This window comes from Hypanus sabinus, chromosome 23 (assembly GCF_030144855.1).
Source record: "Hypanus sabinus isolate sHypSab1 chromosome 23, sHypSab1.hap1, whole genome shotgun sequence".
Taxonomy (NCBI): Eukaryota; Metazoa; Chordata; class Chondrichthyes; order Myliobatiformes; family Dasyatidae; genus Hypanus; species Hypanus sabinus.
In genome coordinates this window covers 23,805,332-23,820,860 of record NC_082728.1, presented here as the reverse complement: position 1 = coordinate 23,820,860, position 15,529 = coordinate 23,805,332, and the positions used below count along the sequence as shown (strand labels likewise).

Below are 15,529 nucleotides of genomic sequence, written 5' to 3'. Positions count from 1 at the left end.
CCGATCAGAGATAAAAGTGGGGAGGTGTGCCTGGAGGCTGTGGAAGTGAGCGAGGTCCTCAATGAATACTTCTCTTCTGTATTCACCACTGAGAGGGAAATTGATGACGGTGAAGACAATATGAGTGAGGTTGATGTTCTGGAGCATGTTGATATTAAGGGAGAGGAGGTGTTGGGGAGTTGTTAAAATACATTAGGACAGATAAGTCCCGGGGCCTGACGGAATATTTCCCAGGCTGTTCCACAAGGCAAGTGAAGAGATTGCTGAACCTCTGGCTAGGATCTTTATGTCCTTGTTGTCCACGGGAATGGTACCAGAGGATTGGAGAGAGACGAATGTTGTCCCCTTGTTCAAAAAAGGTAGTGCGGATAGTCCAGGTAATTATAGACCAATGAGCGTTATGTCTGTGGTGGGAAAGCTGTTGGAAAAGATTCTTAGAGATAGGATCTATGGGCATTTACAGAATCATGGTCTGATCAGGGACAGTCAGCATGGCTTTGTGAAGGGCAGATCATGCCTAACAAGCCTGATAGAGTTCTTTGAGGAGGTGACCAGGCATATAGATGAGGGTAGTGCAGTGGATGTGATCTACATGGATTTTAATAAGGCATTTGACAAGGTTCCACACGGTAGGCTTATTCAGAAAGTCAGAAGGCATCAGATCCAGGGAAGTTTGGCCAGGTGGATTCAGAATTGGCTTGCCTGCAGAAGGCAGAGGGTTGTGGTGGAGGGAGTACATTCAGATTGGAGGGTTGTGACTAGTGGTATCCCACAAGGATCTGTTCTGGGACCTCTACTTCTTGTGATTTTTATTAACGACCTGGAGGTGGGGGTAGAAGGGTGGGTTCGCAAGTTTGCAGACCACACAAAGGTTGATGGTGTTGTAGAAAGTGTAGAGGATTATCAAAGATTGCAGAGAGACATTGATAGGATGCAGAAGTGGGCTGAGAAGTGGCAGATGGAGTTCAACCCAGAGAAGTGTGAGGTGGTACACTTTGGAAGGACAAACTCCAAGGCAGAATACATAGTAAATGGCAGGATACTTAGTAGCGTGGAGGAACAGAGGGATCTGGGGGTACATGTCCACAGATCCCTGAAAGTTGCCTCACAGGTAGATAGGGTAGTTAAGAAAGCTTATGGGGTGTTCGCTTTCCTAAGTCGAGGGATAGAGTTTAAGAGACGCGATGTAATGATGCAGCTCTATAAAACTCTGGTTAGGCCACACTTGGAGGACTGTGTCCAGTTCTGGTTGCCTCACTATAGGAAGGATGTGGAAGCACTGAAAAGGGTACAGAGCAGATTTACCAGGATGCTGCCTGGTTTACAGAGTTTGGATTATGATCGGAGATTAAGGGAGCTAGAGCTTTACTCTTTGGAGAGAAGGAGGATGAGAGGAGACATGATAGAGGTGTACAAGATATTAAGAAGATAAGAGGAATAGACAGAGTGGACAGCCAGCACCTCTTCCCTAGGGCACCACTACTCAGTATAAGAGGACATGGCTTTAAGGTAAGGGGATGGAAATCCAAGGGGGATATTAGAGGAAGGATTTTTACTCAGAGAGTGGTTGGTGCGTGGAATGCACTGCCTAAGTCAGTGGTGGAGGCAGATACACTAGTGAAGTTTAAGAGACTACTAGACAGGTATATGGAGGAATTTAAGGTGGGGGGGTTATATGGGAAGCAGGGTTTGAGGGTCGGCACAACATTGTGGGCCGAAGGGCCTGTAATGTGCTGTACTATTCTATGTTCTATGTTCTATGAATCAAACTTCAATACAACTTGGTATTTTTCCCACTTTTAGTTAGTTTTTAAAATTTAGGAAAGGCGTAATTTCATTCAAATGCATTTAATTGCCTCTAAATGCCTTAGATTAGTAGAGACCATCACAATAAAGAATGGAAACAGCACAATGATGAGAAGATCTGTAGATGCTGGAAGTAACAGGACAAGCAGTCATTAGACCTATCCAGGAAAAAAAGGGCCTCATTCTCTGCCAGTTGAAGCTTAATCAGAGCATAGATTATTCTGGAGCACACCTAGCAGAGACCAGCAGCAGAGTGAGAGTAGTATGGCCTCTGGGCGTACAGGCAAATACGTGCATTGCATGTAAAGCAAATGCAAGGTACAAACAGTATTGCACATCATGTGGTCCTAAATCACTTCAACTCCTGGCTGAGATGGAGGTTGTCCAGAAACACAAGTCTTCCACTTATGCAGTCTGGACACTGTCCAATCCCAAATCTTAGCTGTATCAAACGTGCAAAACTGTTTCTTGATTTTAGCCAATTATCAAGTTACATTGAACAATAATACTGCCTGCAAAGGCAGTAACCTCAAAAGGAGTTGCAGAGAAAGTAAACTTCTGCTGCACCAAGGATACCAGCTGAACTTTTTGAAGACAAACACTGAGGTTAGAAAAGGAAACAGCTTGGCACTCAGGTTAGACAATCTCCAAATTGATCAATAATTAATTCAAGTGCAAAGAAGTTTTAATGCAGACGACGGAACCCCTCCCCGAATGCCTATCAGATAGGTAAGAGAATTTAATGGTGTAACTCACAACAAGTAGTTTAGGTTTTACAACTTGCACTTGCAACTACTGGCCTGTTTCAGACAATGAGGATAAATAACATGGAAAGCTCTTTAAAATCCTGCTTGACAGCAAAATTAACCCAGCACATTAAATAAAAACACATTATCTGCACCTGTCAAGAAATGAGTCAAAAAAGTAAAAAATAGACTAAAAATTGTTTTTGCGCATTTTTTGTATTTAATGTTTACTCCCACATAAATTCCATAATCGTGAATTTTATTCCACATCTTGGATTTTTGGGTTGTCTTAGGGTCATAGTTAGGCAGCACTAAATTGATCTTTCAGCCCAACTCACCCATGCCAAACCTTGCCTACTTAAGCTGGTCTTGTTTGGCTGCATTTGGCCCAGTTCCCTTTAAACCATTTCTATCCACGTGCCTGTCCTAATATACAGTACCTATAAAACCAATTCACTCCCCTCCCCAAAAGGGTTTTCATGTTTGTTTTACAACATTGATTCAGAGTGGATTTAATTTGACTTTTTTTGACACTAATCAACAGAAAACAACTCTTTCCACAAAGTGATCCAAATTAATTACAAATATAAAACAATAACTGATTGCATAAGTATTCACTCCCTTAAATATGACACACCAAATCATCACTGGTGCAGTCAACTGGTTAAGGCGTTCTAGTTATATATAAAGCTGTGTGCAATCAAGGTGTTTCAATTGGCTGTAGTAAAAATACACCATTATCTGAAAGTTCCAACTGTTGGTGAGCCAGTATCCTGGCAAAAACTACACCACGAAGACAAAAGAACACTCCAAGCAAATCCATGAAAAATATATTGAAAGGCACAAATCAGGAGATGCATACAAGTAAATTTCCAAGTCACTGAATATCCCTTAGAGTACAGTTAAGTCAATCATCAAGAAATGGAAAGAATATGGCACAGATGTAAGTCTGCCGAGAGCAGGCTGTCCTCAAAAACTGAGTGACTGTACAAGAAGGGGACTAGTGAGGGAGGCCACTAAGAGACCAATGACAACTCTGAAGGAGTTACAAGCTTCAGTGGCTGAGATGGGAGAGCAAAAAAATTCACATGAAATCTCAGCTAGAGTTTGCCAGAAAGCATGTGGGAGACTCTGAAGTCAATTGGAAGAAGGTTCTATGGTCTGATTAAACCAAAATTGTGCTTTTTGGCCACCAGACTGAACACTATGATTGGCGTAAGCCAAACACCACATATCATCAAAAACACACCATCCCTTCCATGAAGCATGAAGCATGCTGGTGGCTGCATCATTCTGTGGGAATGCTTCACTGGAACAGGCTTGTGAAGGTAGACGGTAAAATGAATGCAACAAAATACGGGGAAATCCTAGAGGAAAAACTGATGCAGTCTGCAAGAGAACTGCGACTTGTTTAAGCCTACATAGCCTGGGCTTTATGCTTGAGGTTATGGTCTTGCTGGAAAACAAATCTATTTAATGTCCTGGAGTGGCCAAGTCAGATTCCACACCTGAATCCAAATGAGAATTTGTGGCTGGACTTGAAAAGGGATGTTCACTCACAATCCCAATGCACTCCAACAGAGCTTGAGCAGTTTTGTAAAGAACGGGGAAAAATTGCAGAGTCCAGATGTGCAAAGCTGATAAGAGACCTTTCGACATAGACTCAAGGCTGTAATTGCTGCCAAAGGTGCATCTACTAAATACTGACTCGAAGGGGGTGAATAATATAGGAGTTTAGTAAATGTAATTAATTTAGATCTGTTTTCACTTTGTCACAAAAAACATTCTGTTGATCAGTGTCATAAAAGCCAAATTAAGTCCACTGTGATTCAATGTTGTAAAACTTCTGGGAGCCAGAGTTAATAATTTTTATAGGAACTGTATTTTAAATATAGTAATTCTACCTGCCTCTACCATTTCCTCCAAAAGCTCATTCTTTATTCCAATTATTGAGTGCAAAAGCTGCCCCTTGGGTTCTCTATAAAATACTTTCCCCCTCACCTTAAATGTATGTCCCCTGGTTTTCGACTCTCCTGCCCTGAGAATAAGACTGTGACAACTCACCTCATGTATGCCTCTCACAACTGTATATACCTCAAAAACATCACCCATCAACCTTCTACACTCCAGAGAAAATAGCCCCAGCCTACTGAGTCTCACCTCATAACTCAAGGCCTCCAGCCCCAGTAACATCCCTGCATCATTCCCAGCTGGATGACATTATTCCTATACCTAATTATTTGAGAATTCCAAGAGCAAACTTCTATGACCATAATTCAGGCATTACCTACGTTTGAACTCAACCACACATTGTTTAAAAAAAAAACACTACAGGTTCCCATCTTTTCTTAATTTTCTGCACATTACATCACAAAAAGGTGTATAAAGGAAATTATCAAAATAAGAAGCAAATTGCTGGAAGAATTCCAAGCAGCATCTGGGGGGGGAACTGTCAACATAGATTGGCATTGGTTTATTATGTTCACATTTCCTAGGGTACAGTGAAAAGGTTATCTTGCACACGGTTCATACAGATCGAATCATTACAAGGTTAAACAATAATAGTGTGCAGAATAAAGTGTAACAGCTAAAGAGAAAAAGGATCTAGGGCTTCCATATGATAAATAAACTCTTCTTGGGCTTCCAGCCAGTTATGGGTAGTTATTATAACTGACATTTCGATGACAAACTCTGCCATCTTCTTCAGGATGATGCCTGAGCATGTCTAGTCTGGTGGTAACCTTTATTCCCTTTATTTCCACGGTTTCTGGAAGAATCGCCAGGATCCTGAAGAAATACCAAATTAATACCATCCACAAACCTGTCAGGAAGCTCAATTCACAGCTTCTGCGGGTCAAAAGTGACCTGGGATTCAGGACAACTGGTGTTCACTGAATTCCCTGTGAAAGCAGAGCAGCGCATATTGGCCAGATGGGATGCACAGTGGAAACACACATCAAGGAGCACAGGAGGTGTATCCGTTTAGGTTACCCGGAGAAACCTGTGGTAGTAGGACACTGCATTCGCAATGGCCGTAGGACTGACTTTGACGGCAAACTACTGTGCCATGCCAATGGCTTTTGGGGCCGCTTGGTAAAGGAAACAATTGAAATAAAACTAGAAGAATTTTAACAAAGACAAAGGAGCGCTCTCTGTAAGGACTGGAATTTGATTGTAAACAAGTTGGGAGAGCAGAAAACTGATTAGGTAAGGACTAACCCATCAGCAGAGATGGACTACAGGGGTATAAATAACACCTGACTAGACATGCCCAGGCATCATTCCTGAAGATGGCAGAGTTTGTCATCGAAAGGTCTGTTATAATTAATACCTATACCCAGCTGGAAGCCTAAGAAAATTTTATTAGCTGCAGAGAAAACACAACACAGGTAGAAAATAAGGTACAAGATCATAACTCAATAGACTGTAAGGTCAAAAGTCCATCTTAATGTATGAGGGAATCATTCAATACACTCACAATAACGTGTACAAGCTGTCTTTGAGGCAGGTGAACCATGTATTCAGCCTTTTGTATCTTCTACCCAATGGGAAAAGGGACAGAAGAGGATGCCCAAAGTGGGTGGGTGGCACCTTTGACTATGTTGGCTGCTTTACATCCCACAGGTACTGCTAGACCCACTTAGTTCCTCCAGCAAATTGTTTTTTGCTGCAGATTCCAGACTCTGCAGTCTCATGTCTCCAGGAAACAGCCAAAGATACTTCCACTATGAACACCACCAAATAATCTCATCCTCCTGTCTCCTTATACATTTTTAAACCTGCATGGAATCTGTTGACTTTGGAGTAGTCTTGCACCAGTAATTCCTGAAGTTCACCTGAGTGCATGTCAACTGAATATGATTGTTTCAAAGTGCTTTGCGAAGTTGAGAACATTCATTTCACTTGTTCCAGCAAAGATGCAACAGCTTAAATTGCTGTGTAAGGACTGGGTTGTAGATTTTACAAATTACATCACCTGGTACCATGCAAATGTGACTTACCAAGACCAGCATATGTCCTCCGCTTGCTCGTGTTTGCTGCCTTCACCAGGAACATACAGGACTGGTGAGTCATCCAGGAACAGAAGAGGAGCAGCACAACACCTAATGCAATTCCACACTAAGGGTTAAAAAAAAATAAAACAAGACATCAATTTTAATAGGAACACATCACCCCAGAGCTTATGAACCAGAGAAGAATTGATCTTACTGAACATGCATTAACAATTTTAAATCAGTTATTAATAATTCAGTCCACTCTGAACTGTTTGCCTGTCTGCCTTGTGCTGAAAGCATTTTGAATGTGACCTAAACATCAAATAATTGTATGTAACTGAGCTGTAGTCCTTAGTCCACAAGACTATTAAAGATGGATTTCATTTTAATTCCCAAAAATCTGAAATCAAATAAAGACATTCGTACTATTCATCTAAATTATAGAGTCATAAAGTACTGCAGCATAGAAACAGGCCCTTTGGACCATCTGGTCTATGCTGAACTATTAATCTGCCTAGTATTTTATTTACTTGAGTAACTCCTTATGTGCTATTATGAAAGTGCAGTTTTAAAATCCAGGAAGCTGATTTTCTTGGCCTTTAGTTAAGAATGCCTGTTCTTTAGACAGAAAGAAATAAAAGGAAGACCAATGATGAATTACAAATATTGCAGAGCAGCTGGAAATTAAAAGAGAGAAGGAAGAGTTAATATTTCATCTTAATGAACTTTCGTTGCAACAAATGCATGAACATAACAACAGATAAAAATGAAATAACAAAATTCACAAAACCCCAAAGTGCAAAATTTCAAGATGGGCATTCGTAAAAATGGCAGTTCATTAAACACTGTGGATACAGCAATTCAAGGTTTCATTATATTTAGCAGATCAGTTATAGGACATCTCTACTTCATCTACATCCACATATTCCAGGGAATTGATAAAATGAAGCATAGCAAAAACAAGTAATTATGGAGATACAAGGCAGATATCACAAGAGGCAGAGGGAGCACTTCTGCCCTGGACTTGCTGCTATAAGAAAAACATGCAGCAGTAGTCAAAACACTGCTTTAGGCATGCCCCGGAGCTGCCACTTCAGCCTCTTTAGCCTAAACAACAAAAGTAAGCCAAAGAGCTGCTCATCTTCAAACCATTGATCCTACAAGTTTCTGCGGCAGTCGTGATACCTCAAGGTTAGTAACCAAAATATTCATGCAAATCTCACATATAGTCAAAGCTATAGAGTACCTGACTATAGGCCCATTGAGTCCATGCTGAACTGTTATTCTGCCTAGTCCCATCAACTTGATCCTGGACCACATTCCTCCATACGGCTCCCATCCATGTACTTGTGTGAATGTTACAATCAAACCCACAAACAGCACTTCTGCTGGCAGTTCGTTCCACACTCACACCAATCTATTGAAGATGTTCCCCCTCAGGTTCCCCCTCAACTCTTCCTTTGACCCTCTAACCTATGACCTCTAGTTCTAGTCTTACCCAACCTCAGTGGAAAAAGCCTGCTTGCATTTATCCTATCTATACCCTTTATGATTTTATATATCTCTATCAAATCTGCCCTCATTCTCCTATGCTTTAGAGAATGAAGTCCAAACTGATTCAACCTTTCCCTATAAATTCTTATAAATCCTTATAAATTTATGTTTTCTTTCAATCTTCTTGATACCTTTCCTGTAGGTAGAACACTGGAACTGCACAGGAGAATGGGATTCATGCCATCCCAGGATGGAAGCTACCCAGCCAAGCACCTATGCTCTGTCCATCAGGAAAAGTGGGATCTCCCAGTAGCCACCCATTTTAATTCCACTTCCCATTCTGACATTTCAGTCCATGGCTTCCTTTACTGCCACAATGAAGCCACACTCAGGGTTGGAGGAGCAACACATTATATTCTACACCTCCAGCCTGATGGCACAAACATCATTTTCTCAAACTTCCGGTGTCCCCCACCCCCCTCACTATTCCCCATTCTACTTCCCTCTCTCACCTTATCTCCATTCCTACCCATCACCTCACTCTGGTACTCCTCCCTCTTCCTTTTCTTCCACTGCCTTCTGTCCCCTCATCAGATTCCGCCTTCTCCAACCCTTTATCTCTTTCAATCGACTTCCCAGCTCTTTAGTTCAACCCTCCCCTTCTCCTGGTTTCACCTGTCATCTACTACCTTGTATTTCTTCCTCCCCTCCCCCGCCTTCTTACTCTGACCTCAAACACGAGGAAATCTGCAGATGCTGGAAATTCAAGCAATACACACAAAATGCTGGTGAAACGCAGCAGGCCAGGCAGCATCCGTAGGAAGTCGACGTTTCGGACCGAGACCCTTCATCAGAACTCTCTGACCTTGTCTACTCCCCCCCCCCCCCCCCCCCCGCCCAAAGTCCTGACGAAGATTTTTGGCCCAAAACTTTACTTTATTGTCACCAAACAGTTGATACTAGAGCATACAATCATCACAGTGATATTTGTTTCTGCGCTTCGCGCTCCCTGAAGTACAAATCAAAGTATAATAAAAATTTAAATTATAAATCATAATTAGAAAATAGAAAAGGGAAAGTAAGGTAGTGCAAATCAGGTCCAGATATTTGGAAGGTACGGCCCAGATCCGGGTCAGGATCTGTTCAGCAGTCTTATCACAGTTGGAAAGAAGCTGTTCCCAAATCTGGACATACGAATCTTCATGCTCCTGAACCTTCTCCCGGAGGGAAGTGGGACAAAAAGTGTGTTGGCTGGGTGGGTCTTGTCCTTGATTATCCTGGCAGCACTGCTCTGACAGCGTGTGGTGTAAAGTGAGTCCAAGGATGGAAGATTGGTTTGTGTGATGTGCTGGGCTATGTTCCCTATCTTCTGCAGCTTCTTCTGGTCTTGGACAGGACAACTTCCATACCAGGTTGTGTAAATGTCGATTGTTACTCTTTCCTATAGAGATGCTGCCTGGCCTGTTGAGTTCCTCCAGCATTTTTGTGTGTGTTGCTTAACAATTAAGAGACAACTCCAGATTTGCCTAACACAGTGAAACCATTTGATACAGCAATCAGAGAATTTTAAATGTGGTAAAAATCTGAGTCAGCTTTTGGGCAAACCTGTCATACTGAATTGACCAGTCTTAAAAACCTTGATCAAAATAACCCCTGAAGTTTAAAAGAAACAAAAATCTACAATGATGCTTGTTGCTACTTCCTATCCAAAATGACTTTACCCAGCAGGACAACCATAAAAGGTGGCCATTGATGTTCGAGTCTAACAACTTTATGAATCTTTTAAAAGACACACAAACTACAGACATGGGCAAATCCTGTATTGAATATATACCTAAAAGGCAAATGGGAACCAAACTGAAATGAATTAGAAAGAATAAAAATGCAATTCTCTCTGATACCAAGAGTCTTATGTTTAACAAAACTGAAATTTGTTAGGACCACACTTTTCAGTAGGATTAGCCTTTCAAAAGATACAAAGAACACAGATTACTTTTCAGTAAAATACTGTGTGTCATGTGAGCTGAAGCCAGATGGCAAGACAATGTCCGTGAAATACCAATGAGGCATCATACAACTCTAATACCTGCTACGTTAACAATAAAAAAGATGTCTGAGAGAGATAGTGGAATGAAACATGACTCAAGCCTACAAGACATGAAAGAAGTTAATGTTACTACTGCATCTTGATTATACTTCCAGACCGTATTTACTTTTAAAATATATAATCATTGAAATTCTATGTAAAGCAAATTTGGATTATTCAATAAATTTGTATGAGTGGATTACATTTTAATGCAATTTGATATAAAAGCATAAGACACACCTAGGACACAGACAGTTTCAGCCATACTGGCAACATGAAAAGGGGTTAAACACCAAATGATGCCACATCTGTGATAAACATTATACCAGAGAACAGATCCAAGTTCCAATTCGGTCAAAATGTGAAAGATGCCATTCAAAATTAATGGAACCCTCGATTCCTTTCTTGAAAAGCTATATCATATATACAATAAATACGAATTCTGTAGATACTGAAAATCCAAAGCAACACACACAAATTGCTAGAGAAATGCAGCCGGTCAGGCAGCATTTATGGAAATGAAGAAACATAAGACATTTCAGGCCGAGACACTTCTTTAAGGTTGGGAAGGATTAAAGTTGGAAGATGCTATAATAAAAAGTGGGGTAGGGGAAGGAGGATAGCTGGAAGGCGATAGGTGAAGCCAGGTGGGTAGAAAAAAGATAAGGGCTAGAGAGGAAGGAATCTGATCAAAGTTCAAAGTAAATTTTATTATCAAAGTACAAAGGCCTGGAGAAGAAGGAATCTGATTTCTTCTATTCTCCACTCCGGCTGCACCTGTCTATAACTCCTTCCCCTCCCCCCACCTTTTTATTCTGCTAACTTCCCACTTCCTTTCTAGTCCTGAAGAAGGGTTGATTGTTTATTCATTTCCATAGATGCTGACTGACCTGCAGAGCTCCTCCAGCATTTTGTGTGCGTTGCTTCAAGTTTTAATTTAATTACAGAAATCAGGAGATGATTGGAAAGCGACAAACTGGAGTCATGGTTAAACTACAAAAACAAAATGAGGCATGAATTTTTACATAATAATTGTGCCTCAGTTTACATGCAATAAGTTCAATGTAAAATTGCTGCACAAGGTGATAAGACAAGACTGCTGTTTGAGCACCCTAATGCAAAAGATTACTAAATCATGTGGTGCATGCACAGGTGAGAATATTGTCCAAAACAGAACTTCTTCATTGAACAACAATTCCTTTGCATCAGCATTCATTTCTTCAACATTTAAATTAACTACAGAAGCAGGCAAACATCAAATTCCAAGAATAACACCTGAAGCCACACACTTTCAGTACCAAACAACAGATCTGCTGAGATTCTGTCGTCATCTATAAATTCAACAGTTCCATCACGGGCACAAGCTGCGGAGGACATCTTCCAGAAGCAACGCCTAAAGGCGGCTGCATCCATCATAAAGGGCTCTCGCCACCCGGGTTATGTCCTCTTCTCATTACTACCATTAGGGAGGAGGTTCAGGAGCCTGGAGACCCTCATTCAATGTTTTACATCACGACTTCTCTTCAGCACTGTATTTTTATTGTGCCTTATAGTAATTTGTTATGTCTGTACTGTGGTCCTGCCACAGAACAAACTTCATGACTTATGACAATTAGCCTGATTCTCAGCCCAAAACATGAGACTCTTTTCCATAGATGCTACATGTCCTACCGAGTTCCTCCAGCACTTTTCTTGTGTTGCTTAGATTTCCAGCATCTGCACACTTTCTCATCTTTTTACGTGAATATTTTTGCCAAATGAGTAGTTTGAATCAGGGCCTCCATGCAATTTGTGGCAATTTACCTCAAAGCAGTATTCCCAATACATTTCCTCCACCTCTCCTCCCCCCACACACACAGACGTTATTTTCTGTCCTGTGTTGTCTCTTTACAATTTCACCTTCCTTCTCTACAAAGCTCCATTCTTTCCTCTTCCCACCGTATCAGGAGCAAGATTAGGAACAAGCACAAACTAAGAGTAGAAATAGCTTCAAAAACAAAGTTTGAATTTGAACCTTACTGGCATATAATTGCTATTCTTTTGCTACTTTACTGCTGCTTTGTATTTGGTTGTAAAGTAATTACATAACTAGTTACATTCCCTCTTATGGTTCCTAATCACATTTCTTTCAATTCATTTCCAGAAAATTGTTTTTGAATATTTCTACATTTTAAAAGACTACATACAAATAACACTTTTTTAAAAAATCATGCTGAAGCAACATGTTGATCAACTTTAAAAAATAGTAACTCATCCACAATTTTGTAAGAGGAAGTCTGCAGATGCTGGAAATCCAAAATGCTGGAGGACTCGGCAGACCAGGCAGCATCTATGGGGGGGAAAGTACAGTTGGCACTTCGGGCTGACGCTCTGCCAGGGTCTCAGCCTGAAAGGTTAACTGTACTCTTCCGCCCCCCCACCCCCACCCATATCCAGATACCAGCCACGTGACAGACGCACTGCCATCTGGCTGGTCGGAGGACACACCACACGCCAATCAACATTTGGTCCCTCCCAACTAATCAATGCACACCTAAATTATTGGTCACCTTATTTGGATTATCGCGCCCAGCCTCATGCTATAAAAGGTGAGACTTGTCCTTGGCTCGCCCTCTCTTACAGACCACCTCATTGAAGTTAAGTGCATTGATTTATGTTTGGGAAGGTCTATCGTTTGTCCTGGTAAGGGAGCCGCAGCTATCCAAGGTCAAGGGGGATAGCTGTCGTAGTGCTTTTCCCTTGTTCTTTGTATGTGTAACCGTACCCTGTCCCCACACCGCTTCCTGTATATTGTAGATGCTTGTGTTGACCTGACTTCCCCTTGTAAATAAATTCCTTATTATTAAAACTCTGTGTGTTCAGGCCTTTACTGTTGAGACTCAAAGAATCAGTTATTTCCATCACAACCCCCCCCCCCCCCCAATAGATCCTGCCTGGCCTGCTGAGTTCCTCCAGCATTTTGTGTGTTGCTGAGTTTTATAGGAATGGATATGAGGAGAATAGTGCAACTATTGATAAAATACCCATGCAGTGACCTCCTTACGATAACTTACTTGCAACTTTTAAAACACCAAGTTATTCCCATTCAGTTGAAGCAGTTATTGTTGATAAACATAATATTGTTTATAGATACTAACATCACTACTAACAGATGATTTTTATTGTGTAACTTACAGTACACAAGTTACAGAAGTTACAGTAATAATGAAAAATGGAAACATTTGACAGTTTTTAAACTTGCTGGAGAAGGGGATGAGGTGGGTGTTGGGGAAACGGATGAAGGTGGTGGGAGAGACAAATGGTAAAGATGCGAGGTATTGTTCATGGATCATTCAGAAATCTGAATTCCCTAAAACGTTAAGTGTGGGACTTCAGGCTCCTGAACCTCCTCCACAAAGGCAGTAATGGGAAGAGGAAATGTTCCACATAGTGTGGGCCTAGATGATGGATGCTGCCTTCTTGAAGTACCACCTCTTGAAGATGTCCACTATGGTGAGCCTCAGAGTTGTGCTTGTGCTGGAGTTGACCAAGTCTACAACCTTGCGACTCAAAATGCTCTCCACCAAATAAAGACATGTGTCTTTGGTGACATACCAAATTCCCTTAATAAAGTATGGCCACTGGTATGCCTTCTTTGTGAATGCATGTGTTGGGCCCAAGACAGATGCTCTGAGATGCTGACACTCTGTGCATACCATTGAGGTGCATCTTTCCCAGCAAAATTTGAGGAAATAATATTTTGCAATAAATATTGCAGAAATAATCCATTAACTTACTTCAATATTGTATGATAAAGTCAAGACACTAAATTTATCTGCTCTTCAAATAATGGCTCTTGAGGTTCTTACAGTGACTGGAGGAACCTTAGAGTCAATATTTGGAAAAGAGCAGGTAAATGACAGCAACCAAACTGCATATTACTTCCGTACTGCAGTAACCACAACTTCCTAGCTAAAGCGTATTTACTATCATGTCATTTAAATTGAGACTTTCACACTTTCACACAATCAAAAGATTGTCAATACACAAGATACTAAAAGTATGCCTCAGCTAAGAAAATCATCACTCACCTGTCTAAAGCAGAATGGCATGGTGAGTACGCTGACTCCCACGATACTGTTCACCACGTTCATGACGAGGCCCCAGGTCGAAGCAGTCATGTTTAATTATTTAGAGGAGGTAACGTACCTCAAAACGGTTTTTAAAAAAAAGCTGACTTGTTTTGGATTACTTTTCACTTGCTGGCAAAATTATCAGTGTTGACCATCAGTAAATGTCAACGGGGAAGAGCTGCCTATCAAGTCATGTCCATATTGGGGGGGGGGGGGGAAACTAAATATAATTTTTCCCCCAAGTTCCAATTTTGATTTCGTTATTATAAAGTGTACTAGTTACAAAACCAGTGCTCTTCAAAGAAAAAAAGGCTTGGCATAAAAGAAAACTGATGATACCCCACCCAAAATCCTCACTTGGAATAGCACTGACACGAGCAACCACGTCTACGACACTTATAAGTGGTCTTCTGGTTCAATAAGGTGTTGTATACAATTCGATTACAGGTAATGCTGTTCGCAAAATGGAAACATACACCCCAGTAAAGATTGTTTAAGACCGTCACAATGTCTGGATGCCAGAAGAAAAATCAAAGTTACTTTTTTTAAAAAAAAAACAAATTAGAAGGGAAAGCATATGTAACGTAGAGGCAAATCCGGAGCAGGAGGAAGGTGGAGGGTAGCGGCTGACAGGACTTTCCGTGACGTGGCGAAACCTCGGCGCCGTGTTTACAATCCGCTGGGCCGGCCCCGCCGTCACACCGGCTGCCGCCGCCGCTGCCGCTGCCGCCGCCGCCACCTGGGCCACCTCTCACCTGTCCCCCGGGCAGCACCGACAGCGCCCACTCCCGCCGCCGGCGAGTTTCCGCGTATTCAAATCGCCCGACGCCTCCACTCCCCTTCCCGCCGTCTCCAGGAAGTCGCGACTGACAACGAGCGAGAGCTGGGCCGCCGGCAGCCGAGGCGAGAGCCCCGACACCGATATCCGCAGCGCCGCCCCTCTGTTTGGGAGGACTCGAAAGATGACGGAGGTTTTCGAAACTGCTGTCCTTCTAAATCCTTTCCTGATGTTTGGCTTTTTAACATCACTTCATTCTCAATACAACGACACGTTATATTTCTGTCTTTGTGCTCACAAAGGTCTCAAATTTCTTAACTTCTAACAGAAACATAGAAAACCTGCATGTACTGACTTTAGGGATTACCTAAGGTTACCCATAGCCCTCTATTTTTCTAAGGTCCATGTACCTATCCAGGAGTCTCTTAAAAGACCTTATCATATCTGCCTCCACCACAGTTGCCGGGAGCCCATTCCACACACTCACCACTCTCTGTGTTAAAAAAAAACTT

General features: G+C 41.7%; 1 protein-coding gene across 1 annotated transcript in view; it reads right to left on the bottom strand.

Annotated features, from left to right (window-relative positions):
• The window catches only part of slc38a10 (solute carrier family 38 member 10), a 130,314-nt gene extending 115,166 nt beyond the window's left edge, over nt 1–15,148 (bottom strand). Inside the window, exons 1-2 of the mRNA XM_059948540.1 lie at nt 14,198–15,148; nt 6,554–6,671 (exon numbers count right to left, since the gene is read on the bottom strand). Coding sequence (XP_059804523.1) covers nt 6,554–6,671; nt 14,198–14,287 — 208 coding nt within the window. The 5' untranslated portion in view covers nt 14,288–15,148. The remainder of the gene's footprint in view (nt 1–6,553; nt 6,672–14,197) is intronic.
• Nucleotides 15,149–15,529: the final 381 nt, after the last annotated feature.